The sequence below is a fragment of the Schistocerca gregaria genome, chromosome 1, assembly GCF_023897955.1.
Source record: "Schistocerca gregaria isolate iqSchGreg1 chromosome 1, iqSchGreg1.2, whole genome shotgun sequence".
Classification (NCBI taxonomy): Eukaryota; Metazoa; Arthropoda; class Insecta; order Orthoptera; family Acrididae; genus Schistocerca; species Schistocerca gregaria.
Window position 1 is genome coordinate 205793926 of NC_064920.1, and position 17796 is coordinate 205811721.

Below are 17796 nucleotides of genomic sequence, written 5' to 3' on the forward strand. Positions count from 1 at the left end.
AAAAACGGTTATTTAAATAAAGGGCAACTTTATTTCTGGATGGCCCTCGCACAAGTCCCGAATCGTATTGATTGTTTAGAATTACTGAAATGTTAACAGCGAGAAAAAAGCATTGCAATTAAAAATTGGATAATACTTTATTTACATTGCTATCCAAAAAATACGTGAATAATGAAACCTTGTTTTTCTTTTGATGAGTCGCAAGCTATTCATTGGATCCAGCGTGGAACGTTTAATTTGCTGAATGAGTATGTCTCGGTAACAGAGTTGTTTCATTCAGTACACTGACCCAATAAAATAAATTACGCGCCAGAAGGGTTGGAGGAAACAAAATAAAACTTCGCAGATTTGAGAGGTTATGTGATGTTATTTCAGTAATCACAAATCGAGTCAAATTTATAAAGAACTTGGTACTATAAGCTCACTTGTCAGTATGAAGTTGAACTCGTCCTGGAATGGATGCGTGCACTGATTCGGTGGCAAAGGATTACGTAAATCCATTGTATCCACTCGTGAGGCAAGCTGGTCCACAACTGTTGTAAGTGGTGCTTGATATCGTGGACGCACAGGCCCTGATCCCAGCACATGTTCTATTAGGGAGCACTCTGGGGGGGGGGGGGGGGGGGGGGGAGGTCTAGCTGCCCAGAAGTGTTCGACAACATCCCAAGAGGGGCGTGCCACGTGTGGACGGGCATTGTCATGTTGAAAAATGATGCCACGATAATGTCTCATGAGAGGTATCACATGAAGGCATAGGATGTCCGTGACACACCTTCCTTCAAACACTACAAGTTGCGACGTGAAGTCATACCCAACGGCTTCCCACACGATGACACCATCAGTAACACCACTGTGACTCTCCAAAACTTTGGAAGAATGGGACCTCTCCATAGTTCACGGCCATACTCGCCGACCATGGCCATCTAGGATAATGCCGAACACGAATTGTCGCTGAACACATTGAGATGTCATTCATCACCAGTCCTTGCTTCCCGGTCTCGTCGTCACTCCGGACGCAGCCGTGTGTGTTTGGCGTTAACAGCAGCCTACGCGTGGAACGGTAATTCCCTAGACCGACTGCTGATAGTCTTTGACCAGTGGCGCAGGTGACATAGAATGTTGTAGAATTACGTGTTCTCCGATGGCAGGCACGGGTTTGAAGGTGTTACGGTGTGCTTGGTACACAATATGGCAATCGTGTCTTGTGGAGGTCAGATGTTATCGAGCAGAACCTTGACGAGCATGCCTGCCCTCAGGTCGCCGTGTGTCCGACATCAGGCCGCTGTCACATCCGACTGTCCCGCAATTCCATCATCCAGCCAAATTGAAACGCACAATGACGCTCCTTATAAAGTCTGTGAGATGCTGATAACGCTGTCTCGCGCGTGTACAGGGCATCTCTGTGTTATTCACAGTAATCAGTCGACATCTGTCGCTGATCACGCACCATTTACTCCCTACCAAGCCTTGTAACAACGCTAAACATGAATAACACTAAAGAACTGGCGTGGTTACTCTACCTGTCACAGAGGATCACACCCCCTGTAATCATTTACATACCAGCCGATGGTGTGTATAAGTTCGAAGGTACATTGGCATCCGAGCATGTCTTTTGGCGGGCAGTGTAGTTACGTTAAGTGCATACCATCTCTAGTTAAATGGTTCAATTGTCTCTGAGCACTTTGGGACGCAACTTCTGAGGTCATCTGTGCCCTAGAACTTAGAACTACTTATACCTAACTAACCTAAGGACATCACACACATCCATGCCCGAGGCAGGATTCGTACCTGCGACCGTAGCTGTCGTGCGGTTCCAACTGTAGCGCCTAGAACCGCTGGGCCACTCCGGCCGGTCATCCCTAGTTAGAGTTATATTCGTACAGCGATAAAAAATCTGGACTGCCTGTTGGGTTGGGTGCAACTGTGTACACTAGGATGTGTGGCTGTGAAAATAACCTTGTCCGAGACGGTTCTGCAATCGTTGTGTTCGTTGGTGCCACTGTTTAGAAGCTTCCAGTGGCACAGTTTCTTAAGTAACGAGATAATTAGCATGTTTCTGAGTATGTCTTGCAATTCCTTTGACACCTGTTTATTGCACACAGTGCTGTATCGTGTTTATTATTTTTTTCTAAGACTTTGCATAGGACCTCTCGGACAGAATATTTGCTGATGCGTAGAGATGATGTTCTACGCATGCAAGGAAAATGGCGCCACGGAGAGAAATTAAGCTTCTTTGCTTATTTCAACACCATACACGTAACCAAAACTGCAGAACATCGACTGTAGATTTGATTTTGTTTGCATTTTTGCTTAAGAAGATGAATTTTCAAATCCACCTATAAATCGAGCCTAATTTTTCCTTGTCTTAGTATTAATTAGGTTTTAGCCGCGGCTGCGCTCGCATATCAGTAGTTTTGCTACGATGAGTGGTAGTGAGTAAGAAAGCTACACGTGCAATAACATCAGCTGCCCTCGCGGGTCAGCATAACTCTCCCCCCTACCAAGCTGTCGCAACGCACGCGCCGCGTCGTTGACGATCAGTGTACACAGAGGGGCGTGGGCAGGAGCGCGTGTCTTTGTCAATTGAAGTATATATACGTTACACAACGTATACATTATGCAACAAATATTGTGGAAGTATGGATTAAACGCACTGAACAATGTAGTTGAGGCGTTGTATCGATTACCGTCAATTATATCGCGTAGCACAAATCAACCAATAAAAGAATTTTCAAAAATATGATGAAGCATGGAGTCAGACTGTAAATCTGCGGAATATTCTTGAAATCAGTAAGTCTCTTGTACTACACACTTTTTAGAATAGCCGATTTGTTCTCCCTCGTGATTCAAGCTATCACCGTAACAAATTACAGTGAGATCGGTTCAGCAAGATTGTCGTGAAAACGCAAGACAGAGGTACTTTGGCATTTATAATATTAGTATTAATAGAACTTTCAATAACAATATATTTTTCTCTTTGATCTGATTTTGTTGAGTTAAAGGCTTTACAGAGCCCCAAACTATGCTCGTGTTACCTGCGAAAACCGTTCGAAAATTCGTCTATCAGTTTTGGAGAAGCATATTCGGGAAGAGAGACAACAGTTTTACAGATTTATTATTAGTATAGATTTTTCCCCTGTAATTTGCTTATAGGCTCTTGATATAAATGGGTTCGCTTATGGACTTTTTTCCTTTTTGTTACAGATAAAGCAGTTCGAAAAACTGGAATGCGTGGAGGAGAGAAGAAAGCTCGCCCGTGAAATTTACGACAATTTCATTATGAAGGAGTTGCTCGCCCACTCGCATGTGAGTAGCGTACTTCCTGCCTGCGCTATCTACCCTCTTTTTGTTTTCTTTTACGCGCTATAATGCACCTATCTGTGCGCACTCCACCCTCCAGTGACATATACTGTAGTTTGCTCTGAAGCAATATTTGCCCCTAAAACAAAAGCCAGCCGCCGTCGAGCAGTGGTCGCGATGCTTTTTGTAGGAGATGCCCTCCCCACCACCATAGCTTCATCCGTGTTCATAGTTCGCATACATTCTGATTGTATGTGTTGATGACAATTGAACACAACACTGTAGTCGTACTTCTTGTGGTGCCCACTTTAAGAACCTGTTTAATGCAGTATCGGATTTTGTTCCAGTATCCGTTACGGGTTGGTAATTTACATTACTTATGTTTGTTACATACAGATAGTGCGCTTAAGTGAGGCATATTACAATAAAATAAAAGGAAGGGTGCGGCAGCTGCAGAAATCTAACTAAAGTACATCATAATCGGATATATTTTCACAAAAATAATCTCTTTGGAAGCAGAAAAAATATGGTAGTTTTCTTGTTGTTGTCGTTGTTCCTCATTAGTTTTAGTCATTATCCAACTACTGCTTATTCAAGGTCTCTTCCACATCGTTCCAACCCACTCTAGTTCCAGCAGTTCTTGTAATGCTATTAAGCCTTCTTTTTGTGGTCTCACAATACTTGTTTTGTGCCTGATTTAAAAACAGAAATAACAACTTGCTCTTTTGTGTTTCAACGAAAACAACCAACATTTTCCCATAACACACTGAAATTTATAATGATATAGCTATTATGTTAATGATGATTTCAGGGTCATTTCCCTGGTTTTGTTCATTAATTGGTTGGAGACAAACTCCAACTCTAGTATGTTAGCTTATTTCATTACTAGGCAGCCATGCCCGAACACACACACACACACACACACACACACACACACACACACACACACACACACACACACACACTACTGTACTTCCTCTCACGTTCGTCTCGGTAAATGACAATTATTTTAAAGCCGTAGAAATCCGACCTCATTGTGTTTCTTTCTGCGCACGCTTTACAAATGGAAGAGAACAGGAGAAAATGATAGCGCTACCATGCGTTATACAGTGGCATGTGTAGTGTAGGTGTAGATCCGTAGAGTGCTTTAGTTAAAGACAGCGCTTTGCAGTTATGAAGCATTATAGGTCTTCGAGCCCCCCCCCCCCCCTCCCCCTCTCTCTCTCTCTCTCTCTCTCTCTCTCTCTCTCTCTCTCACACACACACACACACACACACACACACACACACTGTTACTGACTGGATCCGATAAACCTACCGCTATGTAGCAGGTGGTTATAATTAAATTTTCCCTATTTAACACATTATAATACGGAAACTAACAAACTAACTACCGCTACCGTACTACTTGGTAGCATTAATCTCAAGGGTATGGGGAAGCCAAACAATGCAGAATCAATTTAATTGAAACACTTTTAATGTGCTGCTACGATACATCATACCATTGTATACCGGTACCATTACTCCTACAAAGGGGGCTCAGTATGGCGCCGATCAGTGTCCAGAAGAGTTGGAAAGTGCAGGACTGCGTTCTGCACAGCAGAACGAAGCATGTCCGTTGTTATGCTGGCTATCTCTCTTGATATGTTGCGCTTCAGATCTGCCCATGTATAAACGTTGCCCTGGTAAACCCTGTCCTTCCCGTAGTTCCACAAGCAGAAATCACAGGGAATGAGATCAGGTGATCGTGCCGGCCAAGCATTTGGAAACGGTCGGCTGATAATTCGACCGTTTCCAAATGTGTGTCGGGCAGCTGAATCTCACGAGCAATGTGCTGTTGGGGCCCCATCTTGCACGAAAACTGTTGAGTTCAATGCGTATCTCCCCTGTATGGCGGGTATGACATGCTGACGAAGCACTTCGCAGTTACACTGCCCAGTCACACTGCACGTCTTTGATCCCTGAGTACCAACCTGTTCAAAACAGAATGGGCCAATGATGAATATAGCCGTGAAGCCGCACCATACGGTGACACGTTCACCATACAGAGGAACATAATGCACAGTGACTGGAGGTGAATATCCCCACACTCGGCAATTCTGTGTGTTCACCTCACCCGTCAGAGAAAAATGAGCTTCGTCTGTTCATAGGGTGGTCCAGGAGCAGCCCTCGTCGACTTCAATCCTTTCAAGAAAGTGCAGAGCGAAGTCAACACGTCGTCGTGCGTCCTGTGATGCAAGCTACTGTACGGTATAGATCTTGTACGGATACCGTTTGAGATGGCTCGAAACACCATCCGTACAATGGACTGCTGGATGTTCAACTGTCGTGACACAGCATGCGCACTACCTGACAATCAGGAATTGTGCCCAGCGCTGTCTGCCATAGCAACAGCGATCTCATCAACTACCCGTGTTGCAAACGGTCGTCGGCCTCTTCCCGGAGCGGCGCCCAGTTCTCCAACTGATTCGAATTTCATCATCATGCTCCGCACAGCAGGCGGAGAAAGAGGACCCTTCCGTAATCCTTTCAGCCAGCGATATCCTCGAAATGCAGCTGCAGCATTACTGTTGTTTTGATAATATAGCTTCACCAATAATACTCTGCTTGATTTGTCTAAGCTCCTGTTGATACGTCAACAAATGCACTGCGACTGGTCAGGTGTGTGAAGCTATGAATCACGATGACTGATCACGGCATGTGGTGGCCGTAGTTGGAACTGGACGGTAGCGCTGTGACTCATGGAAATCATGCATCTCATACTCTCGACATTAATACTACCAAGTCGATAATCGTACGATAACTAGCTTCCGTGTTATAACGTGTTAAATAGGGAAATTATAATCACGCGGTCCTCTAGCACTCAGCCGTTCTCTGTTAATAAAGTTCCTTCAACAATAGACTATAAATGATTAATATATGGACCAATAATACTTTATGATGAATCTAGAGCCATTGCCGTTGTGCTACTACGTAAAGATCGCCAACCTTTGGGAAGCATCTGCAGGCAATAGTTTTCAACTGACGTTGCTTAAAAAATAAAACGCCGTAAATCGATACATCTGATGCAGTCGTAACAAAAATAATGTACTGCTCTGTCTCATTTGCAGGATTACTCCAAAGAAGCTGTTGCTCATGTACAGAAGTATTTAATGAAAAACGAGGTTCCTGTTAATTTATTTGAGGTAAGTAGTTACTTAAGAACTTAATTTGTTTAAAAACTTTTCCGTATAGTATTCGTTAGAAGCTCTACGGCATTTATTTTCTTTTCCTTACAGCCATACATAGAAGAAATCTTTAACCATCTACGAGGTGAACCCTTCAAGAAGTTTTTAGAAAGGTAAGCTTCTAGTCAAGTAATTTTTTACACCACGTATAAATTATTAAAGGCCGCAAAATATTTTCTTCTAAGTCGACTAATCGGCCGGTTAGACAATTACATTCTCGAACCATTTGTGGTACAACCTGACTAAAAGAAGGGATCGTTCGAAAGGACACATTCTGAGACATAAAGGAAACGTCAGTTTGGTAATTGATGCAGGTGTGTTGTGGGGGGGGGGGGGGGGCAAAAACTGCATAGAGACCTGAGTTTGACTACATTAAACAGGTTCAAATTGATGTACGTTGCAGTAGTTATGCAGAGATGAAGTGCCTCCTCGTGCAGGAGAGTATACAGGGGGGGGGGGGGGGGGCGATAAATATAGAGAAACACCGAAAACACATTTTTTGACTAAACGGAGTGGGAATTCCGTTGACATTCAAGACAGCTTCCAGTTGTCTCGGAATGGATAAATACAGGTCCTACATGGTTTTAGACGGGATGTTATACCATTCTTCTTGCAAAATACTGACAAATTCCGGTAATGACGATGAAAGTGGATAGCAAGTACTCAGCCTTCTCTCTGAAGTAGAGCACAAAGGCTCAGTAATACTGAGATTTGGTGACTGTGGTGTCCAGGGGAGATGCGACAATTTATTTATCCCTGTGCTAAAAAAAAATTAGCCCTGGACGATGCGAGTTGTGAGAACAGAGGCACAGTCGCCTTGTAACACTGGATCACTGTTGGATAACAAACAATGTACCATGAGTTTGTCGTGATGAGGCATAATGACCACATAGTCCTTGGCAGTACTGCGATCTTCCACATTACAGTGGGGCCCTTGGATTACCATGTATGGCTGTGCATATCACCACCAAACCTGCCATATTTCACTCTTGGGACGTAAACTCGGTCAGAAGTTGGAAGCAGTGTGAAACAAGACTCACCCGACCAAATCGCTTACTTTCATCGCTCCATAGTCGATTAAGAGGGGAAGTATGTAAATTTGATCAAAGATGTTGAAAGTTTTTGTCACCAGTTAGTTCTTTAGCGTGTCAGAAACATTATTGCCAATTTTCAGAATCAATTCGTGCTACAAATGTTGTAAAAGCCATCTTGTTTCAACCAAGCGCAGTCCACGCCGCCCCCCCCCCCTTTTCTACACGAATCTGTCCTTGTTTGCGGTAATTTATTATTTCCCGCCACCAGAGACGACATCTGTGGAGTGTAGAAGGCTGTGAGCCTATTAACGATTCGATTAATTACGATTTATTAAAGAAATGCACACAGAGTGGGACACAAAACCTAAACGAAAGCTTTAAGAACCTCATTTAGAAGAGACATCCAAAGGCAAAATCTTGCGTTATCTCATATTGTCAAAATTTTCTTGTGCAATGCTTGTCTAGTGTTCAGTTATGGTAACACTGGAAGAACCATGACCCTTACGAGACTAGGATTTTACGCAGGTTGCTTCACTGAAAACCTACTGAAGAAGATTGATGATATGCGTATTACTGGTTTTGAAATGTCAGTGAAGTATGTCGCCAAAAGGGCGCGACATAAGGTTCAGCCTAGAAGAAAAGAGATACGTGAAGACGAAAAAGACCAAATGCATGGGTAGGACCAATGTTAACGTACTCGTTTCTGGCAAAAATGTTAATTAAATCTTTTTCTGCAGTTCATGCAAGTTTCGTTTTCCAGTGTCTAAGGAAAATGTTTTGTTGAACCATTCCAGATAAAAAGGTGTAATTTGTACAGGCTTTGTAGAACTTCCTGTGGTACAAAGTTGTTCAAAGTGCATAACTGTAAAATTTATTGACATTATTGTGAAATAAAAATTGCTATGTAAAAAAAAAGTTGCGAGAGTTCTAAGACTGATATTAAAAAACTGGTACACAGATTTGTTTATCTGATTATTAGGTTTGTGCATAAGTTCGTCGCGTTTTCTTTTCTTTTTTGTATTCTGATTGCTGTGGGTTTATTTATTGATTGCAATTTATTAGCCGGCCGCGGTGGCCGATCGGTTCTAGGCGCTTCAGTCCGAAACAGCATGACTGCTACGGTCGCAGGTTCGAATCCTGACTCGGGCATGGATGTGTGTGATGTCCTTAGGTTAGCTAGGTTTAATTAGTTCTAAGTTCTAGGGGACTGATGACCTTAGATGTTAAGTCCCATAGTGCTCAGAGCCATTTGAACCATTGCAATTTATTATTCGTAGTTCAGTGTTGCCATTTGAATTTATATAATGTAATTTTGTCATTTGGATATAGGAAGTGAAGCTGTGAATGCTAGAAAATGGAGTCCCGAGAGGAGAAATATGAACATTTCCGATATATTCTTCTGTTTGAGTTCAGTAGAGGGCTGACAGCAGCGGAGGCAACTACAGTCATGAGCGCCGTGTACGGAGATAACGCCGTTGGACAGAGCACGTCAAGAAAACCTATTTGTTGTTTTAAGGAGTATCGTTTTGACATTAGTGACTCTCCACGTTTAGGAAGACTTTCGGTGATTGATGAAGATCGTTCAAACGCATTAATCCACAATGATCCACGTCAGTGTACTGGAGAACTGGCAAGTGCGATGAGCTGTGATCATTCCACCATCGTGAGACATTTGGATGCAGTGGAGAAGGTTCAGAAATCGGGTCTACGTGTACGCAGCATGGTGCCAAGAGCACGAAAATCAGCGGGTGCCCATGTGTACGTCTTTGCTTATACGTCATCAGTTGGCTCGTGAATAACGCCAACCATTCCTAGCCTGTATCGTTACAACTGGTGACAAAAAATGGTGTCTTTATATTAATATAGGAAAAGAAAGGAGCGGATGTGCCCAAACAAATAGCAACACCCTTTACAAAGACCTGCGCGCACGCACAAGAGATAATGTTACGCATCTGGTGGAACAGCGGCAGTGTGTTGTACTACGAATTGCTTCCCCGAGGTGTAACCATCACTGCTGACAATTGCTGTCAACAACTGAGACGTCTTGCAGACGCAGTCGAAGAACAACGACCAGGAAGACTGCATGAAGCGAAGCTTACAGCACGATAACGCCCGCCCGCTTTCTGCTTGACACGAAAAACGCCATACGGGAGTTGGGTTGGGAAGTCAGTTCGCACCCACTTTATTCAACTGATTTTGCGCCCTCAGATTTTCATCTTTTGCGCTATGTATCGAACTTCCTTCAAGCAACTTCGTTTCCGGATAAAAATGCGCTCCAAACGTGCCTCGACGAGTTCTTCGGTTCAAAACCGCGTGATTTCTTAAGTCGCGGATTCGACAAGTTACTACTGCGTTGGCAGACTGTTGTAAAGAGTGACCGAGAATATATTATTAACGACGAAAGTCTCTCTTACGTGTATCTATTGTGCTACGAGTATAATGCGCCAACCTAATACTAAGAATAACCTACCACATTTTGAAATTAAGAAGCAAAGTAACCTTTGACAGTTCCTCTTGTGGTTGTATGTGTTCTAGAAGTGTCCATCAACATCTGGATCAAACTATTTGACAAAAGAAATGAAAAATTTCAGATCATAGGTAATAACGTAATGTGCAAATTTTGATTCAATTATCTCTCAAACAGTAAATTTTATGTAATGTTATATGTACACATGTACTATCTCATACACAGAATTTTGGAATTCAACTTGCCCCGCAATTCCCTTATTGTGAGGCTCTCGTCGTGTTGTTTTGGTGCTGACAAAGTTGGGGAATGCGTCATCCAGTGCTACAGTAACTTCTGCAGCTGTCGGGCTCCAATTTTTCCTCACAATCCTCTTCGGTGACCGTCGCAATCATTGAACACACGTTTTCTTCCGCGTTGTGACTTAGCGTATGGTGTTTTTCTTCTTTCCCTGTATGCCTATCTGGGGTACGCAAGCGCCTCATATTGTAAATGAGCACAAACACTTCGCCCACGTTCTAATTCACTTAGCTCCGACATAATGCAGTCAACACTACACAGAGCACTGTTCTGGCCGTAACTGACACCTCCAACCGGCTGAGGACATTGCAACACCACCACCTGCAGGCGCGGCTAGCGTCTGCATTTATGTTCGAGCGCACATTCATCGCGGTGTTTCCGTGTATTTGTCCAACCGCTTTTGCGTGGAGGGCTGCATGAAACTAGCCTTCGGACAACAACAACAGCTTTACTGTACACATTGTATAAACTGGCACTTTTGTGGGAACTGAAGAAGTCAGAATATGGGCCATTACGGATTGTTTCCGCTCTTTACGAACTTTAACCACGAAACAATACAGTGCGTTGTAGCAATATAGCACCGGCATCTTTTGGTTGGTAGGCAATGTGAATGCGGTGTTGATTCTAGTGTGCTGCCTGCCTTGCGAGGAGGAGGCAGAGTTTGTTCAGCCCGCATCGTTCCATCCTCGCATCACCGTTTTGCTACGTGGTAAATAAAATGTCGTGTGACTAGGCCTCCCGTCGGGTAGACCGTTCGCCGGGTGCAAGTCTTTCGAGTTGACGCCACTTCGGCGACTTGCACGTCGATGGGAATGAAATGATCATGATTAGGACAACACAACACCCAGTCCCTGAGCGGAGAAAATTTCCGACCTAGGCGGGAATCGAATCCGGGCCTGCCGCGCGGGATTAGCCGAGCGGTCTCAGGCGCTGCATTCGTAGACTGTGTGGCTGATCCCGGGCATGGGTGTGTGTGTGTGTGTGTGTGTGTGTGTGTGTGTGTGTGTGTGTGTGTGTGTGTGTGTTTGTCCTTAGGATAATTTAGGTTAAGTAGTGTGTAAGCTTAGGGACTGATGACCTTAGCAGTTAAGTCCCATAAGATTTCACACAGATTTGAACTTTTTTTTTTTTTTTTTTTTGAATCCGGGCCCTTAGGATTGACATTCTGTCGCGCTGACCACTCAGATACCGGGGGCGGACTGCTACGTGGTGATCGCCACTTTATGATTCCACCATAACCTGCGAAAAGTGCCAATTTGTATTGAGCGTATAACAACAAGCAGAGGTCGCATTTACATAGAAGGGATAATCCCTGGACTTTCCAGGGTTTTGCGCATCAGTCGCTAAGGGAAACAGCACTCAAATCGTCAAAGAACACCAGTGTTTACCAGTTATGTTAACCGTGGAAAATATGGGTAGGGGGTGGAGTGTCTCTTTCGAAATGTGGTGGTGTTCCACGTTGGCATCAATGATGCCTGGCGCCCGAGTTTTGAGGCCATCCTCAGCTGTAGCTGGTGAAGGCGTGCCTGACAAAAGAGGTGACACACCCAGAAGACATAGTCGGATGTCAATGTAATGTCGTACACATATGCATCATCGACAGGCATGTGGATGCCGAGGGTTACAATTCTCTGTGACTCGTACACTAGCCACCAGAGTGCATTAGTTTTGTTCGTGTGTAGTGTTTGTTACCGGGCGTGGTAGGATGGTATATAAGGAGCATGAATAGCGTCAGATGTCGAGTTATCACTGTGAAGGACACGGAGGTGCTACCTACAAATCCGTGCCTGCTATCCGACAAGATGTAGCAGACTCCCTAGCAGCAGTCGGACTAGGGAATTAGCATCCCAAGCGTAGGCTGCTGTTAACACCACACCACAAACGCCTTCGTTTGGATGGACTGATGATGACTCTCACTGTCTTCAGCGATGAACTGACGTTCTGCACTATCCCAGATGATCATCATCGTCGAGTATGGCCATGACCTAGGGGAGAAGTCCCAGTGTTTCATAAGTTTGGAGAAGCACAGCGGTGTTACTCAAAGCGTCATCATGCGGGCGGTCATTGAGCGTGACCTCAAGTAGCGGCTAGTAGTGTTCGAAGGGATCCTACGGCAGAAGGCTACGGACATTGTGTCCTCGTGTGTTACCTCTCAAGTGACAACATTGTGGTACCATCTTCCTACGGGACAATGTTCTTCCACACGTTGCACGTGTCTCTGTGAACTGTTTGTGTGATGCTGAGATACTCCCTTGGCCTGAAAGATCCCAGATCGGTCCCTAGTAGAACGTGCGTGGGGCCAGCTCTGGCGTCAACTCTGCCCCTGTGACAGTGTCCGGCATGTGGCAACGTCGAAAGCTTCGAGAGGTCGAAACATCTCTAACATTCCAGGGAGAAAATCTTTGGGGAGAAATAGCAGAGACTTGCAGTGCGCTCTTGACGTTGTAACGGTGTGGAAGCTCTGTAAATTCGCTCCATGCAATAAAACGATTCGTGCACAACCGTGCCTTACATCATTCGGTAGCGGTCCTAGTACGCCTTAGTTCCCTACTTCCACAGTACAACCAGTGGTCAGTTACACCAGTTGTGGGGCGGCTTGCCTCAGGAGAGGATACCATGACTTATGACACCCTTCCCATCCGATAAGTGGGCTCATACTGCCGAATTCTTAGTAAATTTGACTCGATGATGTAATCACTGAAATAACATTACATAGCCTCTCACCTCGTGGAAGTTTCATTTAAACAAGAAGCTCTTTTGATACTGCAGCAATCTCGGTTTCAGATTTCTTGACGTGTGTAGTAAGATGGCTCGCTTAACAGATCAGGCATGTACTACTAGCGACACCCAGTGAGGTACAGTACACTGCAGAGCGAAAAGTGGATTTCCTGAATTTTCAATGGAGAATAATAATGCCGTTGCAGGCCAGAAAAAGAAATTGTAAACCTAAGGAACTGGAAATTTTAATTTCAGATTAATTTGTTTTGCATCGTAGCAGCGGTAGCAGAAGTGGGCGATTGGCGTCAAACTTTGTAGCACTAACGGACGTTTATTAGTCATCGGGCAGAGTAGAGCATGCAGTCTCCACCCGTGCTTTTTAAAAACATGGTGACAGCTTGACACACACACAACGTCAGTTTCAGCGCCGTTAATCGGATCCCGTCGCTACACGCAATCAATGTCTGTTTGAAATTATGAAAGAACTGGTTCGGCTTTGAGGGAAAAGACTAGCTATGCTGCGCGAGTTGCCACATAAAGGAGTCTGCGCTTCGCAAAATCGACAGCATTTGATTTCGTGCACAATGGAAAAGTCGGGTATTTTGAACGTAAAATAAAGTTCTGTACTGTTCCTTTTTTTTCTTTTGAGTATCTCAAATGTTCCCGTTTCTAGTTGCCGCCGTACTCGGCATTCCGGGTAAGATCCCAGAATTATTCTCCCTTATTAATGGCAGAAACTCGCACGCAACAGTTTCAACAAGGTTCATTAGAACCAGAAGTCAACTGCAGGAAAAGTCTAAATTACTAAAGGAACACATGACAGTACTGGATAGATAAGTGACTAAAATCATGACTTGTTGTTGTGATCTTCAGTCCTGAGACTCGTTTGATGCAGCTCTCCGTGCTACTCTATCCTGTGCAAGCTTCTTCATCTCCCAGTACGTACTGCAACCTACATCCTTTTGTATCTGTTTAGTCACCTTCCACGCTGCCCTCTAATACTAAATTGGTGATCCCTTGATGTCTCAGAACATGATTTACCAACCGATCCCATCTTCTAGTCAAGTTGTGCCACAAACTTCTCTTCTCCCCAATCCTATTCAGTACTTCCTCATTAGTTGTATGATCTACCCATCTAATCTTCAGCATTCTTCTGTAGCACTACATTTCGAAAGTCTCTTCTTGTCCAAACCAGTCATCGTCCATGTTTCACTTCCATACATGGCTACACTCCATACAAATACTTTGAGAAACGACTTCCTGAGACATAAATCTACACTCCTGGAAATTGAAATAAGAACACCGTGAATTCATTGTCCCAGGAAGGGGAAACTTTATTGACACATTCCTGGGGTCAGATACACCACATGATCACACTGACAGAACCACAGGCACATAGACACAGGCAACAGAGCATGCACAATGTCGGCACTAGTACAGTGTATATCCACCTTTCGCAGCAATGCAGGCTGCTATTCTCCCATGGAGACGATCGTAGAGATGCTGGATGTAGTCCTGTAGAACGGCTTGCCATGCCATTTCCACCTGGCGCCTCAGTTGGACCAGCGTTCGTGCTGGACGTGTAGACCGCGTGAGACGACGCTTCATCCAGTCCCAAACATGCTCAATGGGGGACAGATCCGGAGATCTTGCTGGCCAGGGTAGTTGACTTACACCTTCTGGAGCACGTTGGGTGGCACGGGATACATGCGGACGTGCATTGTCCTGTTGGAACAGCAAGTTCCCTTGCCGGTGTAGGAATGGTAGAACGATGGGTTCGATGACGGTTTGGATGTACCGTGCACTATTCAGTGTCCCCTCGACGATCACCAGAGGTGTACGGCCAGTGTAGGAGATCGCTCCCCACACCATGATGCCGGGTGTTGGCCCTGTGTGTCTCGGTCGTATGCAGTCCTGATTGTGGCGCTCACCTGCACGGCGCCAAACACGCATACGACCATCATTGGCACCAAGGCAGAAGCGACTCTCATCGCTGAAGACGACACGTCTCCATTCGTCCCTCCATTCACGCCTGCCGCGACACCACTGGAGGCGGGCTGCACGATGTTGGGGCGTGAGCGGAAGACGGCCTAACGGTGTGCGGAACCGTAGCCCAGCTTCATGGAGACGGTTGCGAATGGTCCTCGCCGATACCCCAGGAGCAACAGTGTCACTAATTTGCTGGGAAGTGGCGGTGCGGTCCCCTACGGCACTGCGTAGGATCCTACGGTCTTGGCGTGCATCCGTGCGTCGCTGCGGTCCGGTCCCAGGTCGACGGGCACGTGCACCTTCCGCCGACCACTGGCGACAACATCGATGTACTGTGGAGACCTCACGCCCCACGTGTTGAGCAATTCGGCGGTACGTCCACCCGGCCTCCCGCATGCCCACTATACGCCCTCGCTCAAAGTCCGTCAACTGCACATACGGTTCACGTCCACGCTGTCGCGGCATGCTACCAGTGTTAAAGACTGCGATGGAGCTCCGTATGCCACGGCAAACTGGCTGACACTGACGGCGGCGGTGCACAAATGCTGCGCAGCTAGCGCCATTCGACGGCCAACACCGCGGTTCCTGGTGTGTCCGCTGTGCCGTGTGTGTGATCATTGCTTGTACAGCCCTCTCGCAGTGTCCGGAGCAAGTGTGGTGGGTCTGACACACCGGTGTCAATGTGTTCTTTTTTCCATTTCCAGGAGTGTATATTCGATGTTAACAAATTTCTCTTCTTCAGAAACGCTTTCCTTGCCGTTGCCAGTCTATATTTTATATCCTCTCTACTTCGACCATCATCAGTTATTTTGCTCCCCAAATAGCAAAACTCTTACTACTTTTAGTGTCTTATTCCCTAATCTAATTCCCTCAGCATCACCAGACTTAATCGGACTACATTCCATGATCCTCGTTTTGCTTTTGTTATCTCCTCCTTTCAAGACACTGTCCATTCCATTCAACTGCTCTTCCAAGTCCCTTGCTGTATCTGACAGAATTACAATCTCATCGGCAAGCCTCAAAGTTTTTATTTCTTCTCCCTCGATTTTAATACCTACTACGAGTTTTTCTTTTGTTTCCTTCACTGCTTGCTCAATATACAGATTGAATAACATCGGGGATAGGCTACAACCCTGTCTCACTCCCTTCCCAACCACTGCTTCCCTTTCATGTCCTTCGATTCTTATAACTGCCATCTGGTTTCTGTACAAATTGTAAATAGCCTTTCGCTCCCTGCATTTTACCCCTGCCACCATCAGAATTTGAAAGAGTGTTCCAGTCAACATTGTCAGAAGCTTTCTCTAAGTCTACAAACGCTAGAAACGTAGGTTTGCGTTTCCTTAATCTAGCTTCTAAGATAAGCCGTAGGGTCATTATTGCCTCAAGTGTTCCAATATTTCGACGGAATCCAAACTGATCTTCCCCGAGGTCGGCTTTTACCAGTTTTTCCATTCGTCTGTAACGAATTCGCGTTAGTATTTTGCTGCTGTGACTTATTAAACTGATAGTTCGGTAATTTTCACATCTGTCAACGCCTGCTTTCTTTGGTCATGACTTACTCCATTTCGTCGGACCTCCTTTCGCCCTGCTTAGTGCAGCAACTCGACGTGGCATGGACTCAAGTCGTTCGAAGTCCCCTGCAGTAGTGGTGACCCATCGCCGTATATAACTGCGAAGGTGTTGTCGGTGCAGGATTTTGTGGACTAACTGACCTCTCCATTATTTCCCATAAAGATGTCACAGCATCGATGACTTCAGCCGTAAATGGAAATATAAAGAAAGGTAGGAAGATTTTTCTGTTTAGAAAAGCGACAAAAAGCAGATTTCAGAGTGCTTGACACAAAAGGGTTACCTCAAGTACAGATAGTGTTGAGGATCAGTGGACCAAGTTCAAAACCATCGTACAATGTGCATTAGATGAGTATGTGCCAAGCAAGATCGTAAGAGAAGGAAAAGAGCCACCGTGATACAACAACCGAGTTAGAAAACTGCTACGGAAGCAAAGGGAACTTCACAGGAAACATAAACATAGCCAAAGCCTTGCAGACAAACAAAAATTACGCGAAGCGAAATGTAGTGTGAGGAGGGCTATGCGAGAGGCGTTCGGTGAATTCGAAAGTAAAGTTCTACGTATTGACTTGGCAGAAAATCCTAAGAAAGTGTGGTCTTATATCAAAGCGGTAGGTGGATCAAAACAGACACTCTGTGACCAAAATGGTACTGAAACAGAGGATGACAGACTAAAGGCCGAAATACTAAATGACTTTTTCCAGAGCTCTTTCACAGAGGAGGACTGCACTGTAGTTCCTTCTCTAAATTGTCGCACAGATAACAAAATGGTAGATATCGAAATAGATGACAGAGGGATAGAAAAACAATTAAAATCGCTCAAAAGAGGAAAGGTCGATGGACCTGATGGCATACCATTTCCATTTTACACACGGTTGCAGCGGTGTGCCGTAGGTCCCTAGAAGAACGTAGGGTTCCAACAGATTGGAAAAGGGCACAAGTCATCCCCGTTTACAAGAAGGGTCGTCGAACAGATGTGCCGAACTATAGACCTATATCTCTAACGTCGATCAGTTGTAGAATTTTGGAACACGTACTATGTTCGAGTATAATGACTTTTCTGGAGACTAGAAAACTACACTATAGGAATCAGCATGGGTTTCGAAAAAGACGATCGTGTGAAACCCAGCTCGCGCTATTCGTCCACGAGACTCAGAGGGCCACAGACATGAGTTCCCAGGTAGATGCCGTGTTT

General features: G+C 45.0%; 1 protein-coding gene across 1 annotated transcript in view; it reads left to right on the forward strand.

Moving 5' to 3' along the window:
- The window catches only part of LOC126336941 (G protein-coupled receptor kinase 1), a 1003538-nt gene that overhangs the window by 935011 nt on the left and 50731 nt on the right, over window positions 1-17796 (forward strand). Inside the window, exons 4-6 of the mRNA XM_050001122.1 lie at window positions 3205-3306; window positions 6411-6485; window positions 6579-6640. Coding sequence (XP_049857079.1) covers window positions 3205-3306; window positions 6411-6485; window positions 6579-6640 — 239 coding nt within the window. The remainder of the gene's footprint in view (window positions 1-3204; window positions 3307-6410; window positions 6486-6578; window positions 6641-17796) is intronic.